Raw genomic sequence first — 22,071 nt, 5'->3', positions numbered from 1 at the left:
TCCGATTCCAGGCTTTGATTTTAGTAGTTAAAAGAATAAAGTGAGTTTGAAGCCTGCAAAGTTATGGGGGGTGGAGGGGGGGAAGAAAGGTCCCACTTATACTTAATGGAAGTGGGGAGGAAAGATATCAAATCAGACCCCTTGTTATTTTAAATCAACCAAAATAGGTTGCCTGCTAGCAGTTCTCCACATTCTTACGTAAGTTGTAAAAATCCATTTTCCCCCATATTATACATGTTCAAGATTCCACCTGGATGCTACTTTTTTGTTTGGACTGAGGGTGAGAGCAACTCCATTTCGATCCTGTAGGTATTCTTTAGTTGGAGAGTTGAGATGAAGTATGCTCAGCCATTCACAGGCATAGAGGTCACTGCCTGTTCAGCACTGTTCCCAGCCCCTGCTGGCCCATACAATACTGGGAAGCACCTGCCACCAGGCCAGCATATTTGTTATTATTAGAGAGGTCAATTAATTGCAGTTAATTCACGCAATTAATTTTTGAGTTAATCGTGGTTTTAATCTACAGAATACCAATTGAAATGTATTAAATATTTGGGATGTTTTTCTACATCAAATATATTGATTTCAATTACAAAACCGAATACAAAGCATAGACTGCTGTTTATATTATTTTTGATTATAAATATTTGCACTGCAAAAAAAGAAATAGTATTTGTTCAGTTCACCTCATACAAGTACTATAGTGCAAACTCTTTATCATGAAAATGCAACTGACAAATGTAAAATTTTGTGTTGCATAATTGCACTCAAACAAATCAATGCAAAACTTTAGAGCTTACAAGTCCACTCAGTCCTATTTCTTGTTCAGGCAATCACTCAGACAAACAAGTTTGTTTACATTTGCAGGAGTTAAGGCTGCGTGCTTCTTGTTCACAATGCCAACTAAAAGTGAAAACAGGCGTTCACATGGCACGGCTGCAGCCGACACTGCAAGATATTTACGTGCCAGATGCGCTAAAGATTCATATGTCCCTCCATGCTTCATCCACCATTCCAGAAGACATGCTTTCGTGCTGATGATGCACACTTAAAAAATGCATTAATTATATGTGACCAAACTGCTTGGTGAAAAATTGTATATCTGTCTTTGTTTTACCCATATTCTTCAATATATTTCATGTTATAGTAGTCTCAGAGGACTCAGCACATGTTCATTTTAAGAACACTTTCACTGCAGATTTGGCAGAACGCAAAGCCGGTATTAATGTGAGATTTCTAAAGATAGCTACAGCACTCAACCCAAGGTTTAAGAATCCGAAGTGCCTTCCAAAATCTGAGAGGGATGAGGTGTGGAACATGCTCTCAGAAGTCTTAAAAGAGCAACACTCCGATACGGAAACTACAGAACCTGAACCACCAAAAAAGAAAATCAATCTTCTGCTGGTGGCATCTGACTCAGATGACGAAAATGAATGTGTGTCAGTCTGCACTGCTTTCGATAGTTATTGAGCAGAACCATGTCATCAGCATGGATCCATGTCCTCTGGAATGGCGGATGAAGCAGAGGGACGTATGAATCTTTAGAACATCTGGCATGTAAATATCTTGCAGCGTTGGCTGCAACAGTGCCATGCGAATGCCTGTTCTCACTTTTAGGTGACATTGTGAACAAGTAGCAGGCAGCACCAAACTTGTTTGTCTGAGCAACGGGCTGAATAAGAAATAGGACTGAGTGGACTTGTATGCGGTAAAGTTTTGCATTGATTTGTTTGAGTGCAGTTATGTACCAAAAAAAAAAAAAATCTACATTTGTCAGTTGCATTTTCATGATAAAGAGATTACACTACAGTACTTGTATGAGGTGAACTGAACAAATACTATTTCTTTTTTTACAGTGCAAATATTTGTAATCAAAAATATAAAGTGAGTGCTCTACACTTTATATTCGGTGTTGTAATTGAAATCCATATATTTGAAAATGTAGAAAACATCCAAAAATATTTCAAAATGTTATTCTATTATTTTATTGCATGATTAATCACAATTATTTTTAATCGCTTGACAGCCCTAATTGTTAGATGTGCCTACATTTTATCTGTGTGTTCAACAAGATGTTTTTAAAGCTTTGAAAGGGGAATTGGAATGCTATGCTTACTCTAGTACACTTTCAGTTCCATTTTTAGTCAATTACTGTAGTAACATCTGAATGTTGAACATTCCCCAATCATCCTAAAGACAGAATTTCTTTAATTTCTAGTTGTAATGATTTTAGATGCTAATGAAAGGCCCAAGCTGAGGGAAGTACCACTGTAAATTATAGTCTTTTTATGGCCTTTGTTGCAGATTTAGAGATTGTGTTTAATCCTTGATTAGTAAACTGTTCACAGTGAATCTCTCTAGTCAGTGCCTCTGAAGCTTCTCAATTTGCTAACAGATGCAGTACTGCATTTATCTCTTTATATTTTGACCAGAACGTAAGCTTTTCAGCACAGCTGACCTTATGAAGAGATGTTTTAAGACAGTGGTAGACAATTGAACAGTATATTTACTTCTTTAGAAGGTAAAAAAAGCCAGTGATTTCTTTTCCTCCTCTCCTAACGGATGCATTTTTGGAAGTGTATCATACAGATGCACCAAGCAGCAGGGAAGCCATGCAGCTACGTATCTGACTCCTGCAACTAAAAACTCATCTTTTTTATAAAATGTATATAAAAAATAAAAACAGGCTACCATAGATTACAATCTACACATTCTGGACAGGAAGGTAACAGCAAGCAAATTTATAACATACCCTCCACATTAGCATTAAATATATTAGCCAAAAGTAAGATAAAATCATGGGGAGGAGGGAGAGACACTAGAAATAGTGGGCAGTTGCAAAGGTTTCTGAATAACCTAGCAGTTTTAACTATTACAAAGGTCCAACTTAAATTGATGCTTTTGAATATCCCCTTGTTAGTAATCTTTTGTTGATTGCAGTTTCTCTTGTTTTTTTTTAATATTCATCTGTGCTACTTCTGAAGGTTTTATTACACATCAGTGTTCAATTGATAATCCAAATGGTCAAGCAATTACAAAACTGAACTGTCAAACCTACGTAGCTGGAGTTGCTCTGGAATAAAGAGGACATCGCTCATAAATCCTACATAATTCTGAAAACTAATGGCTTCTGCTTCAACTAGCCGTTTTTCCCCCCTGGTTAGGGTCTAATCAGAGCAGCCTCCTACTATTTAGCATGGTAGGAATGAAAGCAGGTCAAGTTACAGATTATCCAGCACATGTAGGTCAGTGTGGTATTTTCCATTTGTTCAGATATTTATCCCGAAGTGTCTACTGTAACTGCTACTGTGACATGATTTGGCCTTACATATTCCTCAGAGCTGTCAATCAGCCAAATTTTTTGGAGCTGTCTGGGTAGAGCTTTGCTAAGCAGAAGTAGAGTTAAGGCTTGCCAGCACAGCTGGATCAAAGAACTGTCTGTGCTGGTTTGTTGCTTGACACTTCTGCAAAGTGAAGAAAGATGGAAATGCAAAGTGCAATGCATTATGAGCCTACACTGATATCCATAATAAGGATTATTTTATGTGGACATTGATCAGTTTTGTATAGAGAGCTTTCATTTTAATTAAGATTAGCAAAAATTATTACTATATCAATAAAAATTAATACAAACATGTATTCAATATGCAACATATTTAGCTTAAGCTTCACATATAAACCTGGATATTTACACTTTATCACAGGAATCTGGCCTCATTTTTCCTTGGCCTTCCTTCTCCCTACCTCCCCCAAGAGGGGAACACCCGACATAAGCCACTGAACTGCTTATCATTAGGCTCAGAAGGACTGTATTTTTATCCTTAAATGTTGATAATCAATTACACCATACACACAAAATGATCAAGAATTTTTGCTGTTCATAGAAAATTCAGATAGGCAAAGAAAAATGCTGCTTGAGAACTCAAAACAAACAGTGAATAGCCTTAAATTGATATGTGATGTTGGCAATTGTTATAGAGCTTTGTTGAATCTCAACATTTGTCATTAAATAAATTGTCTGCCCCCTCCAATATTTCCTGCAACTAAAGTCAAATGGACAACAAATAACCCTTAAATACTTGATAATTCTGATGGGTCATATCAATTACAGTCTGCAAAGCCCATTTACAGTGAATATAAATGCACAAGAGCAAAGGGAATTTTTATTTGTACTAGTCTTTCAAGGATGTAGCAAGGACCATTAACCAGCATAAGGAAATATACATTATGTTTCAGAGCCTATTCATAAAGTATGAATTACAGTGGCAGGGTATAAAGAATTAAGTAAAACAAACTCAACTACAGTAAAACAAGATTAAGACACTGCTGTACATAGTTACAAGTTTTGCTTATGGTACTTTTCATGTCTGAAACCACTTTACAAATTCACACTGGTATACAAACTTTGCATAGCGACCATTTCTTCACACTGAAGCACAGCCACCACTGGAAAGAAACCCAGGAACAGCTTAGCACTCCACGGTAGTTTAGGGCAAGTGGGGAAAAATTACATCTAAAACTCAGCCTTAAGGAACAGAAAAATTCTCTCTCATGGTGAAGTAATGTAGTTATATTAGCAGGGATGTGCTTCTTTTTAGAGTGTGAAAGCCATGACTGCTTCGTAGCTTTCTGATTACTGATTCTTAAAACCAGCAAGGGTTTGAGATCATATGAAAGCAATATATTCAACACCTCTTCAGTCAGATGCAGAACACATCTTTGGACCAGGAACACGTGCAGTATTCTGAAGTCCCCTGTCCCACAATAGGAAGGATGGCATGAGATTTTGGGGTGGGGGAGTTGTGGGAGGAGGAAGGGAATATGCATTTCCTTCCCCAATATAAACAGCAGAAAAAGAACAAGGAGGTTTCAGAGCTAGGTTATGTCAGAGAGGTTCACCGCAGTTTAACATACAGTCATTACAGCCTACTGTAAGCAGAAGTTTGTTAGTTCTGGATCTTGGATTCTCTATCTTATTTAAGAAGATCTACAGATTAGATTTTAAACACTGGAGATAGTAGGAACTGAAAGAGATAATGTAACTGATTTCCTGAACAGGCTAGGCTTATATTTCTTGTCATCTTCATTACTGCTTTGTTTATTACTAGACTTCGTACTCTCCCCGCACCCGTGCATATCTTCCCAAATAAGCCAATTCCTATCAGAGCACCTCGTCTCAGTACTGCCCTACTCTAAGGACTTGTCTAAAATTACCATGGATCAATGCTTCGGTGATCAATCCACCTGGGGTCCATTTAGCAGGTCTAGTGAAGACCTGCTAAATCGACAGCTTACCGCTCTCCCATTGACTTCGGTACTCCACCGGAATGAGAAGCAGAAGTAAGTTGATGGGAGAAACCTGGCACCATGTAGACACTGCAATAAGTTGACCTAAGCTACATCGACTCCTGCTTAACTTAGGTTGACTTAACCCCGTCATCGAGGCTACTGCAGATTAAAATGAAGACTACTTATGTTCAAACTACATAGATAAATCTATTTGTTAAAAACAGACTAAGAAAGATTAAAGTAGACAAAAGGATATCCTCAAGAACCCTTGCATGGCTATTCCATGGTTTTAAAATGCATAGTTTATAAATTCCATGTCTCTATAGAACATTTCATTGTGTACTTTTAGGTGTACAGTAAAACCCTCTCAAGGACAAGGAATGTGTACACTAAAGTCCTGCAAGTTTACATAGTTTATTCATTAAAAATGAAATGTTAAGTGTTACATGGCACTGTATGTTACACATCTCCAGCCTGCCCTGGTCTGGATTTTTTTTAATTATGCCTGTAAGACAGGTTGGTGGTACTCTACTCCAGCTGTCTCAGGCTCTTTAGTCATTCTAAGTGGTATCTTAAAACCAGAATTTAGTCTCATTTCAATGGAGACTAAGAATTGTTCTGAAATGCAAACCATTAAGAAGTCAGATTTTTAAGATTTGTATTAGAACTCTTAGGCAGAAAGTTAGTGCCAGTTACTTCTATAGTCTCAAAGAGGGCCTACGCTTTTCTGTTAGAAGGTAGGCCACCACATCCTTAGTTATACAGCTATTCTATTAGCCATCAACTGACATTGCTCAGAATGTTTCCAGCAACTGTGCATAAAAGTGTCACGTTTCTGCATTTCAAATGCAGAAACATTTAGAGAAACTCAGAACATATTGAATTTACCTTTAATATAATTACATATCTCTTGAATGGTGCAACTACTGAAGTAAAGGCTGTTGCCTATCCCTTTACCAGCAATGAATTTAATCCAATATCAGGTAAGGATTGCAACGTAAATATTATAATGGAAAAAAAAAAGCAAACGCTGAAATGGAGACAAACAGACTTAAGTTCTCCATCCTGTGCATGCCAATAAACCCTCAACTCCCCCCCGCCCCAAAACAAAACACCAGTTGATGTACTTCAATTAAAGAACTTTTAGCTTGTTACAATGTATAGCCAGTGTCTCTTGATCGAGGCTTCCTGCACTGTGAGGACACTTGCTTTATGATAAGCTGAAAGAGAGGGTCCATTACTTAATGTAGTGTTAGAGAGGAAAGTAGCAATTGTGTATCGTTATACAAGGTTAAAGTGACATTTAGACCACATCTCATGAAGTTAACCAAAGAGTATTTCACATATACGTGTGACACATCAGTGTGTAGTGCTGAAGAGCCAATGAAACCTTGGTTAAACTAGTCAAATTCATAAACAAGCTCTACATCATGTTTATTGACTTAACTCATTGTCAGCTCATGTGTGAATTATTTATCTTCAAAAACAAACAAAAACGCACAATCTGTTACCTTGTTTCTCTGTGCATCAAAACAGACTTTGTAACAGTTTCTGCAAGTCAAACAATCCAATTTGTGCTGAACCAATATGCTTGTGCTTAGACACCCATTTATGAGCTCATTTGTGTGATCAATAGTAGTAGCAAGGAAATAGGTAAGTGTTCCTTACATCATATTTAAATACTATAGATTTGCCTAATTCTATAGTAATACGTAATTTAACTTAGCTGAATGAGCAATATGCATAATATACAGATATAGAATAGTGACTGCATCAAAAAACTTCAACTAAATTAAAAAAAAAAAAAAAACTTACCTACCCAATTAAATATGAACTATTGTAGCATAACTATTTCCATAACATCATGTTATGTCAGTCAATATAGGAATTGATGTGTTTCTTTTTTATAAACAGATCTGGGTTCATGATAAAGATGTTCTTAACAGCAAGCTGCTTTTTATCAGCTTCAATAATAAGATATCAATTATCACTACTTCAGACAAAAAAGCTTGTTAGTAGTCTATCCACTGTCATTTAAGTTACAGCAATTCAGTATTATTTTCAAGTGTCTATAGAAACTTCCCTGAAAACATTTGCCTAGTGTTAGCACTGATGTATTGAAAGTACTTTTCAGTATCACATACAATGCTATGCAGTGTTTTCTCAGAAGCCGAGCACATTAAGGCATTAGATGCCATTTGCATTATCACACAGCAGGGGGCTATAGTAGCTACATTCTGGGATAATCCTAACCCAAATTTTTATACAAATAATACAGTAAAATCCACCTTTAGTATTATAGCTTCACACATGAAGTAAGTGTTTACAATATACTGTTTGCTTTTCAAGTAAAATCAATTAGGGTGCATCATTTGAACTCCCAAGGTGTTTTAAATGCACACTGAAAACTTTTTACATTTGGGGAATAATATTACTAAACTGGAAAAATTAAATTAGTGGAAAAATTAAAGCAAAAAGATAGGTGAATGTGACAAGTATTGTGAACAAATTGAACTGAGGCACAGTGCAATTACTACAGAACCACTATGACTGCTTAAATTTTTAGGATTTCTAGACTATAGAAGCTACTGTTTCTGCATCAGCCACTAGAGAGGGCAGAACAGACTAACAAAGTTTCTCATCTCTGAGCTCATCTGACAAACTGCTTCTAACCTCCACATGTTATTACTCCCTCTCCCACCACCATTTCTACCCTCCCACAGCAAGCAGTTATTAGGGGACTTTCAGAAAAGAGCAAACAAAAAAAAATAATGGAGTGCTTGCTATTAATGTTATTCCATGCACTAGCTGAAAAACCATTATATGTTCTCATCTTCCTGTTTCCAGTAATTCATCAGTGCCCAGGACCACTTTTGAAAGTGAGACTCCTGACTGGCTTTTTGGGCAATGCCTCACTCCCATATAGGACTCATCAGCTTGACTGCCTGGCACTGTCTTTAACCTTAGTTTTCATTGACATGAAGTCCTCACAACCAGAAGTCAGAAATGTTTCAAATCTACAGAACAAAGTTTTTATTCATCTAATGAACTAGGGGAAACTGATATCCTAAGGACCAAGAGGAGGAAACTTTAACAAATCCATTGAATTGCTTAACCCGGCTTTGGGGAACGAGGCAAGCCAACAGGAAAAAGCTACTTTTACATACAACTATGAAACTGCCAACAATAAATAAATATGTCTAACTTAACTGTGCCTGCTAGTTGTGCCAAAATAAATGGGAAAACTGAGCAAACAGAATTTATAAAGTACCAACATAAGGTGGACTAAAGCAACTTAATGTTCAGTGAAACTCAACCACCACTGTACAGAACAGACTTTTACTAGCAAAAATTCAATCATTTCCTCCTCTAATCTTACCCACAAGCAGCAAAGGATAGTGTAAATTACTCAAGTCTCAGACATATCTCAGAAATATAGTTTTCATTCCTAAGCATTTTAAGATGCATTTAGGAAAAACGCCTTTTGAAGCAGCACTCATCAAGAGTTAGGTAGATGAATACTTGAATAAAAACTGACACCCCCCTCTCAAAATATATCTTAACTGTGAGGTTAAAAACATGGAGACATTTTATAAATGTGGGAGACAGCCAGATAGCAGTAAGAAGGGAACCCTTCCCTCTCCCACAAGGGCAGGCCTGATTTGATTGCTTTCAGTCAGGTAAAATTGGATTACACCTTTCTTCTTGCATTGTTTTTTGTTTAACCCCAAAGCTCCTTGCAATGGTGCATTTTCCCTGGCACATTCCCAAAACTGTTGTGAAAGCCACCACTTTTTTAAAATCACTGTTTGCTTCTACAAACGTGATGCACCAAATGCATCCGATTGCATCTTAAGAAAAAGATCAAATCCTCCTCTGGCAGCAGCAAAACCGATTTTATTGGCGAGAGAAAGAGTCAGTCCAGACAGGTTTCCCCCTTCATCCCCATCCCGTCCCCCCCCCCGCCCCCACTGCAATGAATTGACAATTCACAGGGCAACAACGTAAAGGCATACAGGAGCCTCAACCCCCAGGTGCAGCCCGCCGCACATTCCCCAATAAATCTTGTATTATAGCATCAACACAGAAGCTCCTTGTGCATTGACGTACTGGGCAACTCATACAGATTGGTAAGGAAAATCATCAACAGTATACAACCATCATTTGCAATCGCCAAATGAATTTAATCGCCGCCCCATCAACCGCCACCAAAATGCAACTTCCTCAGAAGGTGAAGTGGGTGCTGCCTGCAGGTTACTGAATGCAGTGGAGATATAGACGGACGTGTCTATTTCAGCCATCCCGCAGATTACTTCTGCTTCTGGTGGGGAGGAACTGGGGAGGGGGGGGTGTAATTTAACCTCCTCAGAGAGACCTTTGCACACGATGCTCACTAGAGAGATTTGAAAATACAAAGCTTTCCATAAAATGCAACAGGGACAAGGGGAAGGAAGAACAAAAAAATCCCACAAGGTCACTTAGTTCATTTGGTTCTTCCCCTCCCTTACCCCATATATAAGAAAGGGATGTTTCTCTCCCCGCAGCCATCCTAAAGAAAAGGTGCAGGCGAAGAAGTTGCTGTATGACGGCTCATTGACCTCATTTAAATCCTGCCAAGGCCGCTGGGGTGCATGTGGCGGGGGGTAACTTCAGGATTCCTTTACCCACACGCTCTAGGGTATCTGGCAACTTCTCGTCCCCAATCAGCTGGAGAGCGGGGGAGGGGTGACCAGACCAAACCCGGACTCCCCCACGCTGCAGCCGGAGAGAAAGAGATCGATCCTCGTTACTCTCCTTCCAGCACCACGGCCACATCCTCCCCCCCACAACAGCAGGAGCCAACTCTCTCCGCCGGTTTCTCCATCCAGTGCCATTTATATTCCTCTTGCCTTCCCCCAAAATAAGACAAGGTCTCGGGAGCTGAGAGGGGTTTCTCTTCCCACCCCTCACTCACTATTCATTTGCACGATAATAGTATCCTGTAGATCTCCCTCCACTGCAGTCACACAGCGGTTTTACATTTCACTTGGAAGGCTCTTGCTAATGAAGGCGAGACGGGGGAAGGAGGCGAGGGGGAGAAATCCCACCCCAAAGAGCCGAGTCTGGAAAGTAGCTGCAGGATGCGTGGCACAGCTAAACGGGGCTCCTCAAGAGCTACCCTGGTTTCGGAAAGCTGGCTTTGCTCCAGATTTTTATTTAAGTATATATATTTTTAAATCCGCTCGCCTCCTGCATATGAGCCCAGCACCGACTCGCTCTTCTGCGTCTCGCCCATGCCAATGAGGCGCCGCGAAGAGCCACGCTCCCGCGGCAGGGACGCGGCTGCGGCGGCCCCCTCTCACTTCCAGAGGCACATTTGCCGGGGGGCGAGGGGGTGGCCGAGGCGGGAGGTTACAGGGAGTTGAAGGGCTGGTTGCAAGGGCTGGTGGGGGAGGGGAGGGAAAGGGGGGGAGGATTAAGGCTCCCGAGGCTCTTCGCATCCCTCCAGCGCGGCAGGAGTGAGTGCGGGAGGCCGGGGGCCAGGAGCGGCGAAGGGGACGCAGGGGGAGGCGGGGGGTCCCCGCGGCTGCCCCCACCCCCGCGGCGGGGGGGCCTCGGGACGGAGTTGGGGGCGGTACCTTGTATGAGGAGCCCGCAGAGGCTGTAGAAGCGCAGCAGGGCGCTGGGTCTCAGCCGCATCCTGGGGGGCTTCCCTCGGGCTGGGTGGGCGCCAGGCAGAGATTCCCGCAGCCTCCGCCGCCTCTCTCCGGGCGCTTCTGTCCCCCAGCAGGAGCCTCCGCCGCCGCAGTGTCTCCCTCTGCCTCGCTGTATCCAGTGGGGTGAGGAGGAGGACCAGGGTCGCGGGGGCGGGTGGTGAGGCGGCTCCCTCCTCCTCTGGCGCTGGGCAGGTCCCCCCCGTGCAGCGGCGCCGGGCACACGTCGTCCCGCCGCCCCCTCCCCGCTCTGGAGCTGGGCGCGGAGGAGGCTGCCCGCCGCGCTCGCCTGCCTTGGTTCCCGGGAAGCCTGCTCCGCTACCCGCCGCTTCGAGCTCTAGACACAAGGGCAATCTCCGCCCGGCTCCCCCTGCCCAGCCCCGCCCCCTCCCCGGAGCCACGCCCGCCACGCCAATCACCACGCCTCTCGCCCAACCCCCTCCAGCCGCGCCTCGGCCTTAGCCACGCCCACTCCCTCCCACCTGGTCGCCTAAACCCCACCCGCCTTCAAGCCACACCCTTTCTCTTCCCCGCCTCCCCGAGGCCCGCCCTCAGGATGGGATATGATTGACAGGGTAAGTGTTGCAATCGAAGAGCTGCGAGCCTGATCGTTCAGCCAATGAGTGGCTGACAGAGGTGGTGCGAGACGCCGGTTTAAAAAACCCACGAACGAGCGTTTCAAAGAGTTTTCAGCCGCGAACAAAACCGCGCCCCACCTCAAAACAACCCCACAGCTCTGAGTGGCAGTCAGCTGGACCAATCAGAGGTGCAGCTCGCTGTTGTAGTCCAGCCAATGGGAGATACTGAACCGGAAAAGGGGGCGGGCGGGGAAGGCGCTGTCCAGAGCTGGTTCTGAAAGTGGCCGTTGGAGTTGGCGGTTTGGCCGCGGGCGGGGGCCCGGCCGGCCGGCGGCGCGGAGAGGAGGAGGGTGGGCAGCTCTGAGCTCTGGGCCGCCGGCTGGGAGACTAAACGGCGCTCTCCCGGGGGGGTGGGGGGCAGCAGCGAGGGCGGGCAGGACGAGCCCCAACGGCCACGGAGAAGGAGACCTGCCCCGCGCCTTGCCGGGCCCGTCCGGCCGCTCTCTCAGCCCCACGCAAGAAGCTCGCGGACCTAGTCACGGTCCAGCCGGCTGCCTCCTCAGGACCCAGAGCCACGGCGGCCCCGCCGCCCCGCGCATCTCCCCTGCCGGAGAGAGGGGAAGGCAGGCGGGAAAGCGCTGGCGAAATCGCAACTGCTGCCCGCCTCAGGACTGTTCAGACCACAGGAGTTGCTTTGGTAACTGTGGATGCTTCCATGGCAAATAGCCATCGAGCTCTCTCCCAGGTAAAACCTCATCTGCATCCAGGGCGGCCTCTTGGGGGAAGCCAGGAACTACAGGGTCCTGGTAACATGGTACCTTCCCTCTTCAAAATCAGTGCTGTGGCACAAGGAAGCGCCTCGGGGAAACAGATTCTCCACCTGCAACTCATACCCCTGCCCAGCTTCGCGAACGATGGTGCCAAGTGATATGAACCTTCCCCTTTGCAGAAGGAAGTCTGCAACCGCTACTCAAGGGCACTGTATTGGGCCAGCGTCTCAGAAGCCATCACTTGAAACAATTGACCTCACCATCTTCCTAGTCCTGACCAAGCTAACTGCTAAGTTCAGAATTCACCTCCAACACCGTACTATGGAGGGCCAATACCCTCGATCCCCTCCCTGTCAGTCTTCAGGACAGGGAACAGACAGCATTGACAGAAGCCTCTTGGTCATACAGGAGAGCCATGGGGAAGGAAACAGCTGAAAGTCACTGCCAGACCCAGACGCTACACTCCTTGCCCCTAAGGATATATACACCCCACGCCCCCAAGAGATAGGAAGGCAGCTGGGAGCCACCACCAGGGACCGCTAACTCCTGTCTCCTCACAGTGATGACCATGAGCCTCCCTCCATGGGGAGAGGAAGCAACATACCTTCCCATATTTGGGGGAAAATATCTTCCCTCAGAGTGATGTTAATGGTTCTGCTACCAGGTCATGGTAGGTGGGAAGAGGAAACTTGGCAATAGTGAAAGATGTTTTCCTGACTATGACAGGAAAAGCTAAATGAAAGGCAGCTGGCTGAATTCTACAAGCCTGACATGATGTTTGTGGGGAGAGGGAAGCTCCTTGAAGGACTGGCTCAATGGCCTCTACTCTCAGATCATTAAGGTAATATTCACATGTTCCATACTATTTCTGGATATCGAACCAGCTAAGAAAACTGCATTCACAGCTGAATGATGTGGAGTTAACAATAATCCTTGCAGGACCTGGAGTCCTGAGGCTGACTAGGTATAAAACTGCCACTCAAAGCAGTTTGTTCCAAACACAGCAGCTGAACTACTCTGCAACAAAACTCATGAAACATACCCCAGTATTGCATTCTCTTGCATTTCATTGAATAATTGGCCAAGTTACAAGGTTTTGGGCTTACCTTGCCTTGAGTTGCCTGACAGAATGTTTCACTGTCTTACCTCTCAAGTCCTCCACATTTTACAGTACATTCTGCTTCTTAGTCCGTTTAGCATTCCTGTTCCACAGCACAAAGACAAGCAGTGTTCCACAGCAGATTCCCAGCAGAATACCTATTGGCTTTGGGAAAACATGCATTTCTAGGACTCAGGAAGCCACATATTCCAAGCTCATCTCTTCCATAGTTGTTGCTGTTTGTTAACAAATAGTAGCTATTTTCAGGGACAGTTAAGTTTGCAGCAGGACACCTCAAAGCCTTAAAAGCATGGAAATTAAGGGGAAAGACATGCATTCCTTTCTTCTTTCATGTTGCTTACAGCATTATGAGAATTCACTTCTCCATAAGGCTTTCACTTACATTCCCAACAGTAATTACTTGGCAATGATCTAATGTGCTTTTATCAATGATATTAATACATCAGCACATCACATACCTTTTCATAAGTTGCTCTGTTTTAATACTGCTGAGGTCACTCTTAAGTTACTGCATTGGAGTCTCCATAGGCCACAGAGGTATTTGCTGAGGAAGTCTGTGCCTCAAAATTCAATAGGTTTGCCTTGACATACTTGTTTTCCATTATGGCTAAAAAGAGCTAATTCTTTATAGCTAACCACTACTGTTCTAAGGAAGTAGCAGATGAGATGGAAGAACATAGCCAAAATGCAACTCTCAGAATGAAAAAGAGGTACAAAGAAAAACAATCCAGTAAAAATGTTGCCAGAAGGGGTGATTTTTAAAACTTATTCTTATCAACTCTTCTGTCAACCTACCATGAAAAATGCAAATGGTGCTCAAAGATTAGCTTTTTCTTTTTACCCTTTCAATATGACTTACAAACTGAAGGTTTAAAGCTCCCATTAAAACTGAACTCCCTAATGGAGCCTTAACTATGCTGCGCCCAATATGCATAACCCACTTGTACAATTACCAATTCAGTGAAAGTTTAGCAAAAGTCACTAAGAAAACACATATCAGGAAAAATTAGAAGAAGCCTAACCAGCCACCCCCTTCGTCAATAATATTCATGTATCAACAAATCAGGACCCAAAGTTAGATACAAAGCAAAATCAGTTCCTGAGAAGCCAGATAACTCTCTTCCTCTTTGCCTATTTCTAGACTTTCCCTGTGGATGGGGGCTTGCAAATAGTTTTTAATTCTAATCAAAGGGGAAAAGACAATAAGTTGCCTCAGGTAGACTTAGGAAGGTCATCTACTTACTGAGTACTTGAACAAAATGTAGTCTGAGTTTCTCTACCCTTCAAGGATAGACTCCATTTTTCTTTCTTCCAGAAAAATGTCATTTCTTAGACCCTTAGGATCCAGTTACTTACTAACTTAGCAGATAAATCCTTTCCCTTCCAAAGCAACCAGCCCTGTGCTATCTGCTGCCTCTTTATTTCCTGTTTGCCTCTTTGATATTCTTTCCATCTGGAGTATTTCTCTCAGGTGTTATGGGGTGAAGCAGCTTGCAGCCCATGTAGGGCTGTGTGTCAGAGTCAGATCGTTAACTCCATCCTCCCCTGCCACAGTGTATGGTTTGTACATTCTACCATACAGTCTCTCCCCTTTACAACAAGGCTCTGGGCATGTCTGATGAATACTATATCCCACTTCTTCCAGGAGAAGAAATCTGCACTGCAGTGAGCCAGTCCAACTCTATGCTATATCTGGAAAGAATAGTTCTGAAGGGGAAAATACCACTTTAGAAGGATGCTGGTCTCTTTGATAACATTAACCCCTGAAGAGGGGCATGGTCAGTGATCAAGGGTTGAAAACATCATAGAAAAGACTGCCACTAATTGGAAGCTCTGAGCCTTTTCAGAGAGGAGGAGTGTTTTCCCTAGTGGCACTACTTCTGCTGTCAGGGAGCTAGATGCTTGAGGATTCAACTTTGGGTTGGCTAATCATATCTTTCATTATCTTCAAAGACTTTGAAATAGTCACAGTAGATTTTCGATTTCTTTCTTTTTCCATGGTTGTTTAACCTCATAAATTATTGTCCAGTTTTTCTCATGACCACAAAGGTTTCCTGCCACTTACCCCCTATAGATTTGACTCTGTGGGAGCTTTATGTGAAAAAGGACAGGATAATTGGGAATTTAGAATTCTAGCAGAAAAAAGAAGTAGATATATTTAAATTCTCATTTACAATCTTTTGTTTTCTTTGAATCATTGAATTCTCCCTTCTTTCATGGTTTCAATGAAGAGTGAGGTACCTCTGTAGAAACCAACATTTGGATTTTAATCTGTTTTATCTTTTCAGTAATAGTTACCTGAATTATAAGAGTTTTTCTAGGTGTGAACAGCCCTAAGAAAATGATTAAATTATTTATTCTCAACTTTGTCATAATCCTATAGTAACAAAGAAATTCAAATAATCCTGTGTTAAAAATAGAACACCTTTAAAATTCAAGGTTAAATGTTTATGTAAGATTGAGTTATAGCACAGAGCTATGTAAGGACTATTTACTATAAAGTCATATTTTATGGCCATTTTAGAATAGGCAACAATTAAAACCCAGTCATTTGATGTCCTTTGCTTCTCTTTCTAGTCTTTATTTTTATTCCTATAATACAGTGCACAAACAATACAGAATTTATCAAATATATAGTATTTTATACAATGAAAGAATAATTGTTTCTGTTTATACTTATAACTCTATTTGTATTTTTAGAAATCAGAGCATTTTTTTAAGTCTTAGGAAGCTCGAATTGTATGATAGCAGTGGTCCTCTTCTCTAAGGGGTGAAGTTTAGCTTTTCATCCCATTCGATCCCATTCCAAGGTTGAAGAAGGCCTGTTTGGCAGCAGAAGTGGTGTGGTTTTGCTACATGTGGTGAAAGAGGTACAGGATATGCAGAATTTATGCCGGGAGTCAATTTCTATTGCCTGTTGAGGAACACATCTCCACAAACGCTCTCTACATTGCATTACATAGCATAGTTTTATGGGAAGATGTGGAACAGGTTAGCAGACAGGGAAAAGATTATATGGATCCATTAGCCAAAATATTCCCAGGAGGTGCAAAAAAAAAGTGAAATACTTGTGATAGAGCTAAGATCAGGGGTTCCCAAACTTGGTTTGCGGCTTGTTGGCGGCCCGCAAGACACTTTGTTTACCTGAGCGTCCGCAGGTACGGCCACTCACAGCTCCCAGTGGCCGGGAATGGCAAACTGCGGCCACTGGGAGCTGCGAGCGGCCGTACCTGTGGACTCTCAGGTAAACAAAGCGACTTGTGGCCCGCCAGGGGCTTATCCTGAACAAGCCGCGAACCAAGTTTGGGAACCCCTGATTTAAAGAAACCATTGCTTACCTTTTTAACTAATATTATTGTTATTATTTTAGGCTTTTTAGCCAAGATTTTCAAAAACATCAGTCTTTAGGTACCCAACTTGGGACACTTTAATAGGTCTGATTTTCAGAAAGTGCTGATTATCCACCCTCTGAAAATCAGGCTGCTTTCAGATACCTTGTGTCTGCTATCCAAAAATCGAGGCACCCAGGATCACTAATCACTTCTGAAAATGTTGCTATTCACAATAATTATATTCTCTGCCATGATGTGTATTCTTTTCTATGGAGTCCTTTCAACAGTGTTCTTTATATGAATATTTTCAGGCCTTAGGTTTTTTATCTTACACTGTATTTCACATCAGTGAGTTGCATCAACTTCTTATCCAGCAACTAGCTATCCAAGCTATTTAGCTTGCCAGCTCATCCATATGTCTAATATATTCCAGTAATTTTGAATATCTTTGCTGTATACCTTCTTTTACTGACCTATAGAAGCTTTAGCTAAAATATAGATGAGCCTATATTCTCAAGGCAATTTTAAAAGAAAACCATATATGCTGGTAAGAAAGGGCCATATTTTACCTTACTTCCTGCCCACTTACTCACCTACCCTCACACACACAGAAATCTAGAAGGGCGCCACAGACCAGGAAACATGTAAGTTCACATCATAGAGTTTCCGTCTATATGAGGGGCTTGAAAACTACAGGGATGCGGTCTTCTAGTTCAGGGGTTCCCCAACTTGCTTCGTGGCTTGTTCAGGGTAAGCTCCTGGCAGGCTGCGAGATGCTTTGTTTAGCTGAGCATCCACTCGCAGCTCCCAGTGGCTGCGGTTCGCCCTTCCCGGCCACTGGGGGCTGCGAGTGGCGGTATCTGCGGACGCTCAGGTAAACAAAGTGTCTCGCAGCCTGCCAGGGGCTTACCCTGAAGAAGCCATGAACCAAGTTTGGGAAACCCTGTTCTAGTCCAGTGCATCTAAGGGAGTTACTCAAAAGAAAAGATCCAGTCTTTCCAGGAAAGGCAAGTGCTGGCCTCTTCATATTGTTCTTATGGCCTTCCCTCAGCCTGTTGGCATGGCTCTTTGTTACCACTCATCACCCATGTTTTAGGTCTGGTTTTTTTATTTTTGAACTTCCCCAGTTCATCTCATGTGTGTGTATAACAATTGGTGTTGCCCACTCTCCCATAAATATTATGTATGGTGATTTTGGCCCCCACTCACCCCTATATCTGCCCATCCCCAATCCAGCAATTAATGCTATTCTCCAGTCCTCCCATCAGTTCTGTCCCCATCCAGCCCTTCTATCAATTCTTTTCCCCATCAGCTCAGCCTACCCCATCAGCCCTGACCCCCCTCAGTTTAAGGCTCCCACCATCAGTTCAGCCCACCCCATTATCTTCCATGCCCTTCAGTTCAGCCCTCCCAGCTCCACTTCAGTTCAGCCCCCACCGTCAATTCAGACCACCCACCCCTATGAATCGCCGTCTCCCCAGTTCAGCTTCCCTAAACCTCTTCTCCTCCTGCTGTTCTTCATCCCTCCATCTCAGGCCAGGGGCTGCAAGCTAGGTGGGCAGCTCCAGGGGTTCTTCACCCCTTCTGCCCTCTTGCCCCTGTCCAAGCTAGGTGCTGCAGTAGGGAGTGGGGAGGAGCAGAGGCACCCTCTTGTTGTGTTCACAGGAGAGAAAGAGACAGCCAACTTGCACTGGGCTGCTGGGCTCTTTGCTCCCTCCTTTTCCCCCTCCCCTCCTGTGAGAACAGCACGTGGAGAGGAGAGATTATGTTGGCTTGGGGCTGGGGTTTATGATGTCATCACAAGACAAGCTCCAGAGCCCTCTGAAATTCTGTCACTCATGAAAAAAATAATAAGAGCTGGCAATACTGCATATATTACTGCATTTAAATGCATGAACTTTGGTACTGACATCTGTTGGATAACAGCCACCTCTTGAAGGGAATACTGCATAGAAAGGTTGCTCACTACATCTGCCCATACCGAGCAATGGTAGAGGGGCTTTCACAAGGTGACAGAAAATGAGAGGATGATGTAATAGATTTGGTGTTCCTCTCTTCCATACATCACCAGAGCCAGATCTGCCCAGTGTGCTTCCTTCCACTTGCAGAAATGGAGCATTGTACACCAGTGGAAGTTAAAATATTGGATGAAGAAAATATGTACCAGTTGATTTAACTAAAAGTCAATGGCCATATCCATGCCAACTGTAATTCAACTGATTTTGGCGGAGTTATACTCAGGATAAATTTTACCTTAGTACTTAAGCAATATTGCATAGTCAGACACAGATTTCTTTTGTTGTTATTATTGCTTGTTTTACGATGGCGTGGGTTTGGTTGAAACACCTTCCTAAAAACTGTGAATAACATTTACTTGCAAGATGCCAGTGAAAATGCATTGGTTTGAACAAATACTGTAACTACTAATTTAGTTAAATGTTTTCAGCTGTGAACATATACTGGAGTGAATAAAAATATATAGACATAAAATGCATTGCACTTTTTTGTTTAAAAAAATTACTTCAGTAAAGAGCAACTGAACTTTGAAAATATGCTCCTTGAGGGGAAATGTGTTAATTTCCATAAAATATACAGTACAGTATGTATCAGTTCCATAGCAATATTATGAATTCAGTGAAATTTTGTTCTTCATTAGTTAGTAAGATCAACCAAGTAAAAGGAATTGCATGCTGCAGTTACTACATATAAAATATGTGTGGGATGAAGTCCTAATTATAAAACAATTATCATAAATGTAAGATATGTCACTCACATTTGGGAAATAATGAATATAAAACACAATAGGCCTGCTGCACAAGGTGCAGGATTTCTGCCAATTTAAAATGAATGCAAAATCAGTGAAAACTGCTACCATTCTGATTTGACCACATTTTGTGCCCACTTTGAACTGGTGTAAATGATTACACCAGGCTCTGGCTACTGGAGAATTGAGGCCAGCTTGTCTTAATCATAAGTTGTCTTTTTACCTATCAAGTTGGTGCAGCAAAAAGGGCTCTGGTTAAGAAAATGGATCTACATATAAATTCTAGCTAGAATCCTCCCAAGTGTTTGATAGCACAGTCATATGTTTTTTGTTAACTATCTTATATCTTCCATATATTTGCTTTACCAATGTACCTGTAGTAGAGCCAATGCAGATAGAATGCAGTCCCTTTTTACCATGGCAAAATAGCTCCTTTAAGTAACCTTAATGATACTTGCTCAAACTTGCAAATGTGTTAGGCTCTATCACCATAGCTCCATAGTGTCTCCTTAAAAGTGCACGTAATACACTCAACAACATGTGCATTAACAGCTTGGTATAAAAACATGCTATCTCTTGAAAGTTCTTATAGACTGATTTTTAATTGTGTTCTAAGTTTTCTCAGCCTAACGTATTTGCATATACTTTAGAATACATTCAAGCTATATTATTCTTAAATATTAGTTTATCCCACATTTTGTTGTCATATTATAGCTGGTCCATGCTTTGTTAGCTTCTAATCATCTTGTGTTTTGTTTAATTATTTATGCAGAGATCATATATGCATGCCTAAATCTATATCCCCTTCATCCAGTTGATGTGACTTAGCAATATTCAGCACCTGAAGACAAAGGGAAGCTGTTAATGTTATAAATAATACAAGTCACTTCACTGCCTTAAGAATGTCTTCTGTTACTAACAGCACCACAGCTAATGATTTTATCATATGTTCTGGTAATTTACAAGGAGGCTGCCAGGTCATTCTGGATATATTTACACTGCATTGTAAACCCAGGTATGTGGGACCCAGGCTCATGGTCTCAGTGTTTCCAAGCCCATGCTTGAACATCCACACCACGTTGTAAACCTTGGTTCACCAATTGCTGGATCCAGGTCTCACAGCCCTGCTAACACATCCATTCTGCACTATGCTTATCTTCTAACTCAGATCTTTGAAATGCATCAACACTGCAAAATGACAGGGTTTGGACCAGAGTCACAGTTGGATTTGGGCTCTGAACCACTCCCCTAGTAGGGTTCTAGTACAGAGGTCCTGAGTACCTGCTCACATGAGTCACACCGATTTGTGTGTGGACAGCAGAGGGGCTTGGGCTTATTGTGCAGTATAGACATACACTAGATTCAACATTTAGTTTTTTTAAAAAGGAAGAAAGAAAGGGATGTAAGGCAGGGCCTTACAAAACATAATGGTAATAGGAATATTTTCATAAAGATTTTAAATAAAATATTTCAAAGGAAACAGTTTACTTGAATTGAAAAACAAAACAAAACACTTCTCTGCCTATTTGCAACCCAGACATTACAGTATTGTGGCTGCACAGGAGACCTGGAAAATAAAACTGACAAGAAAACTGATTAGTCTTTTTATTGTCTCAGCAAAATTATTGCTGGAAAATGGGAAGCCAGGTAGATTCTTAGAAAATCAGATCATTTGTGCTATCTCTTATGTGATCATCTCTATTAGAATAACCTTCAACAATTATTTTAAGATTGGTCCTGGATCATTATAGGCAGGGCTCGTAGCAGCACCTATTATTAAGGTTACCTGAAGCTTTCCATTATAAGACCCTGTTTTCAGTTGTTTACAACTGCCAAACTTTAACCATTTAAGCTGAAATTTTCCATGCCGAGTGTCTGTCTTAGGCTGAATACTTCTGGAAAATTACAGCCAAAATAGTTCAGCTGTTTCTGAGAATGACTGTAGGGAAAATACATTGTTTTGCCTACATTAAAAAATTCTGGTGATCTTTACTTTGAACAGCTTTAGCACCCTATGGTTTGAAGCGGGAACTTGACTTTTGGTAGGGGTGGCCTTTGTGACAGAAATATGCCTTTTGCTGACCCTGTAAAAATCAGCCCAAATTTGACCAAGTTGTAAGGTTCTGGAGGTGCTGGAAAAGGGGTGCAAACTGATACACCATATGTAGATATATGCCAGGGTGTCCTTCTTGCTCCAAAAGGGATAGGTGTTGGGGGAGTTTGTGAACCATGCCAGGTACACACCAATTCTCACAGCTCCATGAAGAAGCTGACAATTAATGTCTCCAGTGGGCTGTGGAATCAGAGTGAAGTACGGACTGGCCCACTTGGCTTCCTTGCCCTCTCAGGTGGCAGTAGGCGTCAGGGCAGGACATGAGGGCAGGAAGTGGATGGTGGACGTACAGATGCTGTTCCGGTATGGTTCAGAGATGGACCAGCTGAATGTCGTGCAGACAGCTCAGGGTGTGTGTTGGGGGCATGTGGGGAGGATCACGGAGAAGGGGCCCGATGACAAGTTCTGGAGG

General features: G+C 42.5%; 1 protein-coding gene across 4 annotated transcripts in view; it reads right to left on the bottom strand.

Annotated features, from left to right (window-relative positions):
• Nucleotides 1-11,338, bottom strand: part of CADM2 (cell adhesion molecule 2) — a 1,028,770-nt gene extending 1,017,432 nt beyond the window's left edge. For 2 of the 4 annotated variants that reach the window (XM_074971692.1, XM_074971719.1), the window contains exon 1: nt 9,798-9,868. In XM_074971692.1, the coding sequence (XP_074827793.1) occupies nt 9,798-9,837 (40 nt within the window). In that variant the 5' untranslated portion in view covers nt 9,838-9,868. Of the gene's footprint in view, nt 1-9,797; nt 9,869-10,907 lie in introns of those variants that run through there. The other 2 variants (XM_074971701.1, XM_074971709.1) reach the window with 2 other exon arrangements.
• Nucleotides 11,339-22,071: the final 10,733 nt, after the last annotated feature.

The sequence above is a fragment of the Natator depressus genome, chromosome 1, assembly GCF_965152275.1.
Source record: "Natator depressus isolate rNatDep1 chromosome 1, rNatDep2.hap1, whole genome shotgun sequence".
Classification (NCBI taxonomy): domain Eukaryota; kingdom Metazoa; phylum Chordata; order Testudines; family Cheloniidae; genus Natator; species Natator depressus.
This window is presented reverse-complemented; position numbering and strand designations above follow the sequence as displayed.